This window comes from Dermacentor silvarum, chromosome 1, assembly GCF_013339745.2.
Source record: "Dermacentor silvarum isolate Dsil-2018 chromosome 1, BIME_Dsil_1.4, whole genome shotgun sequence".
Taxonomy (NCBI): Eukaryota; Metazoa; Arthropoda; class Arachnida; order Ixodida; family Ixodidae; genus Dermacentor; species Dermacentor silvarum.
This window is the reverse complement of record NC_051154.1, coordinates 250,245,925-250,251,708: the sequence shown is the minus strand read 5'-3', so window position 1 is coordinate 250,251,708 and position 5,784 is coordinate 250,245,925. Positions and strand designations below refer to the sequence as shown.

Below are 5,784 nucleotides of genomic sequence, written 5' to 3'. Positions count from 1 at the left end.
GTGCGCCAGCTCTTCGTAATTTTCACACCGGAAATTCAAACAATAATGAGTATAAAAACAGTTATTCTTGGTAATTGTCGTTTGTAATTTCATCGAGCAATTAAAATATACTTCTTCCGCTATATGGTGCAGCCGTTGCATTCAAACTGGACAATCTTGGCCTTGTCTTTCTTGGTTTGCGCGCTGGGGCCACGCCGCTTACGACCTCCACCAGCCCACGCAGTATGGGCGACCCTCCTGGGGGTTACCATGGAGGCGACAGCGGGTCGTGCAGCACGTCGTCCAGCGGGTGCCATGTGGTCCAGAGCGGTGGCATGGACCCGGTCTAACGTCGCCTGCTAATCTGTTTCCGGCCGCCCACTGGGACGGCAAATGAATGGCGAAGTGAGCCACCAGCTTGAGACAGGTCGTCCTGAACTTTGCATTAAAATGGGCCAATATATCTACGGAAACAAAAGCATCTGAAGAAACTTGTGATTTTGAAGTGCATACTTTATATGGTATATTGCTGTGGGTATGTGAGTAGGGGGGTAGGGGGGGGGGGGGGGGCTGTGCGTGTGAATCCAAGCATCTTTCCTCGCATGACACACATTTGCATAAAATGAAGGCGTAGTTGTTATAATATTGTTGAGTCATTGCAGGTCGAGTCATATTTGAAATCCGATACGTCGCACTTATTCAACACAAATGTCTCACATAAATAGAAAGCTTCAAAAAGATACTTGTGCGTGGGAGCGTTCCATCTACCCAGTAAGTGCTGTGAGGGCACTAAAAAAAAATGCGCTTTACGGTGCCAATTTATGATGCGCTGATATAGGAAACCAAATTAAAGACAAATACAAATAATTCTATAAGGGAAATCCGCGTAAATGCAAAGTGGCATACAGTAGAGCTCTGTGCTACAAAGCAAGAATAGCCCTTTGTATCCAAGCTGCAACACGAGTTGTCATAAGTAAGTGCTGTACCACAACTTCTGTACGCTAGTTAGACTTCTTTGGTCCCAGTGGTAACATACATGCCGAATTGGCGCTTCGATACAGCCCACATAGGTTGCAGATTCTCAGGAGATGTCGGGAATTGCGGAAAAGAAATTATGGCGCCGGGAAGGAAGCAAGTTGTCCGGCATAATGATGATCTTATTTCGGATTTATTTCGCAAGGTTGTTCCGTCCCTAGGTACACATGAACTGTTTTAACATCTTTCATCATCTTACGCTAGAATTGTTCGTAAGAGCTAATTCCAGCCCTCCTGATCCTGGACATATTATTATCGAAATATATTAGCATCGAAATGCTAAAGATCCCTGGGGTAAAGAACTCTATGCTTCGAATTGTAGGGTAATGAAGCAGCGGTCTCCTAAACTAACCGCTAGGCCGTCGTGCATTGTGGGATGAATGCAGAACATTCATATACCTAGATATACGCGCGTGTTTAGGGGTCCCACGTCAACGAAATTGATTGAGTGCCCACGACTAGCTTTTGGCGTCACTCAACGCCCTGCTGCAGTTTTGAGAGGTTAAACTTATTACTCCTTTATTTCGCGTGCAGAGGTGAATCTGCACCGAGAATGCACGACTAACCAAATATATCTTTCAAAGTTAGCCTGGACAACTCATTCGTCCGGCACGTGTGTCACAATGATGGATACGAAATGTTTGCTCGTCTGAGCTCCACAGTGTACTCAGCAAGCCTATAATCGCGTATAACATAATTCATTATTCAAGACGTGTTTTTATGTATTTTAGCTGCCTGTTAAACGCAGATGGGCCACCACGAACTGCGTTATCATCTACAAACGGCTGAACTACAAGCTACTAAGAAGTACGCTGAGACGCTGCCGTCGTCAATCAGCTAGAGTTATACACGCCTCTGAAATGCATTTTATATTTCCTAGACTTTGTCTTGTAGGTAATTACTAATTTTCCTGGGTGGAAACGGTTTTCGAAACGCAAAAGAAGTCCTCCATGGAATTGTCTCACAATTGGAGCATGGATCAAGAGCAGGTGTGAAGTTATCTTTGAAACCATAAAGAAAAAGTCCGTGAATGACAATCTTAAATTTGTATTTCAACTTTACAGGGGTGAACACATACGGCGTAAATAAATATTCATATTTCTCTAATAGCATTACGTTTTGAAATTCATTTATTTGAGTAAACGTGTTTTCTAGAAGTACAAACAGGCGCTTCTTGCGATGCGTAACGGCATGTAAAGATATTCCATTCATACTATTCCATTTTACGATTGTCTTTCGCCGTCTCGGCAATGGCTCCACTCTTGTATGCGACGATTCTAAGGGTCGTTATAGGAAAGAGGACCCCAGGGGAAGGATACCGGGGTGGCGACAGCGGGTCATCCAGGGCCCATCTCGTCGCCCCAGGTGGCGCTGGTGGTGGGGTGTGGCGTCGCCTGTTGGCCATCTTTCGGCGGCCCACGATATTGTCCGCTGGCTGGTAGGGTGCGATGCCGGGTGTTTCCGAGGTCTTCTTAGCCTCAAAAAAAAAAAAAATAACAACATGTTTAGGGCTCTCTCTATAATAAATATAGTTAGGATCAACTGGCTCGACTAAGGACTTTATAATGCCAGAGAACATCGCGAACTGTACATTTATATAGAGACACCTTAGTCTGATGCATATATGGTATATGAAGCGGATTGCCCTCTTTTTGAAGCACGAAGGGCGCACTTGTTTACCTTCCCTAACATGGGAGCTTCTACACCGACACTTTCACATCATACAGGCTTAATTTTGACGATTGTCATGTAAGCTTCCTTCGAATAAAAAACTTAATTATGGAGTTTTACTTGCCAAAACAATGATCTCATTATGAGGCACGCCGCAGTGGGGCACTCCGGAATAATTTTGACCACCAGGGGTTCTTTAACGTGGACATAAATCTAAGTACACGGGTGTTTTTTGCATTTCGCCCCATCGAAATGCGGCCGCAGTGGTTGGGAGTTGAAACCGGGACCTCGTTCTTAGGAACGCAACACCAAAGCCACTAAGTAACCCCGGCAGGTCACCTCCGTATAAACCCAAATTCAGCATAACGCCTTCTCCACATTCAAATGCATTGCCTTCGACAAATGATCTTAAATAAGATATTTCTCCCCAATTCAACTTAGCAACATCAGTAATTTCGGTGCTCGTTTTCTAACAAGTGGACTGCTGTCACCCGCTATGACTCTGAACCGCGCTAAGAAACCAGCACACGCTGTACCAAAGACATACTTACACTACGTGATAACCGGGAAGGTCAAGCAAGGCCTCAATAAAGGTCATTAAATATGGTCCACAGTGTTCGCGCAAATGAACTTCCTATAGTGGAAAGAAGCATTAAGCTAGAGAAGCGAGAAAGAAAGCGTCTTACCAAGACGATGATGATGATGATATCCTAAGCACATGGCTCGTACCCACCCCGGGGGATTGGCCAAGAATTGGGCACCTGAACTTTCAGATACGGTTTTTGAAACTACTGTTACGGTGCAATTTAGTAATCAGAACAGACAGAATAAATTTCCTATACTGCACTTTTTATAATATAAATGTCATGCTATATCTCTAGTTGTAAAAGTATGTATTTAAATTTTATTCGTTTAGAGAGAGAGTAGATTTTAATGAAGAGAAGGGAGGAGAGGTCGGCCTGGAGAGCGTGTCTCTAGCCTGCTACTCCTCACTGGGGTAAGGGGAAGTGGGTGATACAGAGAGAGGTAGGTGACAGGTGATTATGATATCGTACAAGGAGCTACTATTTACACACGTTGTCCAATACGCGGTTGTGCACTTTTCACACACTACACGCAGGAGTAGTGTTGTCCGCACAGAACGTCATCGCATAAACACATTTCGCGCACTGCACACTGCACAGGTCCTAGAGACGACTGTCTAAGCCCGTCTCACACATAAAGTTCAAAAGTGATCTTATGGTGCGCTGGGCATGATCAACGCTTCTCCATGCGCCTAAAAACTTGGCTTCCGAAAAGGGGCGGGAGTCCAAAGAGTCAACACTACGTTTTAGTGTCCTTCGCTCGGTCGCATATTGAGGGCACACGCAAAGTATGTGTTCTATTGTCTCGGGAGTGTGACAGACGCTACAATCAGGGTCCCGTTCTCGTCCAATCTTGTGAAGATATTTGCGAGTGTACGCCACACCAAGCCGTAATCGATGGATTAGTGTTTCCTGGCCTCTCTGCATCCGAAGTGGAAGTCGGAATCGCAAGCCGGCGTCAAGTCTATAGAGGCGCTCTTGCCGATGTTCGGGGTTGTCCCATTGTCGCTCCATAGACGTTTTGATGGAGTTGTGTAGCAAGGCGTTGATGTCATAACGGCAAAAGGGAAGTTTTATAATCTTCCCGTCAGTGTGCGCAATTTTTGCTTCCGCGTCAACCTGCTCATTTCCGGCTATTCCACAGTGGCTGGGAATCCACTGCAGTGCAATGGTATGTCCGGATTGAGACGCCTCGGTGAGCAGAGCCATGATGTCGTAGATTAGAGGGCTATATGCGCTTCTGGGATTCATATAATTGCTTATGAGTTGCAGCGCCGGTTTTGAGTCGCAGAACACTGTCCAGTTAGCGAGGTTTTGTTGTAGTATGCAGCGGACTGCTTCTCGAATGCCGGTCAACTCAGCTGCTGTAGACGATGTTTTGTGTCCTATCTTGAACCGCTGCGTAATCCCCATTGCAGGTACCGTGTAAGCTGCCGCGGAAGAGGTCTGTGTAACAGAACCATCTGCAAAAACATGTTCGGTATATCCGTACTTGTAAGCAATGTAGGATAACGCGAAATGTTTGAGACCCGCAAGTGGCATTTTCGACTTTTTCGTTATTCCGGGGATTGAGATTTTCACCGTCGGCTTTGCCATCGTCCAGAGTGGAGCTTCCGGTATGCCATGTGGTGCGAAGTCCGACGGCAGTAGATCCCGTTGCGACAATACGGCTCCTGAGTAGGCGGCGTCAGGCCGTATACTTGTGACATTTGTCAGTGGATGATTCCTATGCCTTGTCAGTAGCCTTAAATGCACTCGCATTGGCTCATGTTGCAGATACACTCGAGCTGGGCATGCGCGTGCCGCTGCAATAGTGCCCCATGTGGAAGTACATCGTGGTAACCCTAGGCAAATTCTTAGTGCGCGAGCCTGAGCTCCTTCAAGTGTGCGGAGGGCAGATGAACTAATTCGAGAAAGTACAGGTGCGCTGTAGCGGAGGTATCCAACAAAAAGTGCCTGGTAGAGCTGCAGAAGAGATGATTGGGATGGACCCCACGATTTTCCAGACATATGTCGAATGATTTGTGCAAAGCTGTCCAGCTTTTTTCTCAATGCAGAGATGTGTTTCGACCAAGATAAGTCACGGTCGATGGTGACTCCGAGAAACTTATAGTGGGTTACCGAAGGTATAATCTTGCCATCAATCATGACGGGGTAGCAGGCCATTGACTTCCGGGTAAATGCCATGGCTGCACTCTTAGTCGGTGAGAGCTGAAGTCCACGACTATTTAGGTATTGCGACGTTATTGACACTGCACGCTGTAGCTTCGTTTGTACTTGTAAGCGCGTTAAGCTCGTGGTCCATATACAGATGTCATCTGCGTACACAGAGACCGAGACTGCGCCTGTGAGTTCTTTGACGAGTCCAACGAGAACAACATTAAATAAGGTTGGGCTCAGTACACCTCCTTGAGGCACCCCACGGTAGACAGGATGGTTCCTTGTATGACCGTCTAGAGTTGTCATAAATATCGTTCTCTCTCGAAGATAGCTGGCTATCCACTGATGCATACGG

General features: G+C 46.2%; 1 protein-coding gene across 1 annotated transcript; it reads right to left on the bottom strand.

Moving 5' to 3' along the window:
* Window positions 1–4,034: 4,034 nt before the first annotated feature.
* On the bottom strand, window positions 4,035–5,055 carry LOC125942130 (uncharacterized; the record flags this gene model as incomplete). The annotated part of the gene is made up of 1 exon (XM_049660245.1): window positions 4,035–5,055. A coding segment is annotated over exon 1 (996 nt), but the record flags the coding sequence as incomplete, so codon positions are not given.
* Window positions 5,056–5,784: the final 729 nt, after the last annotated feature.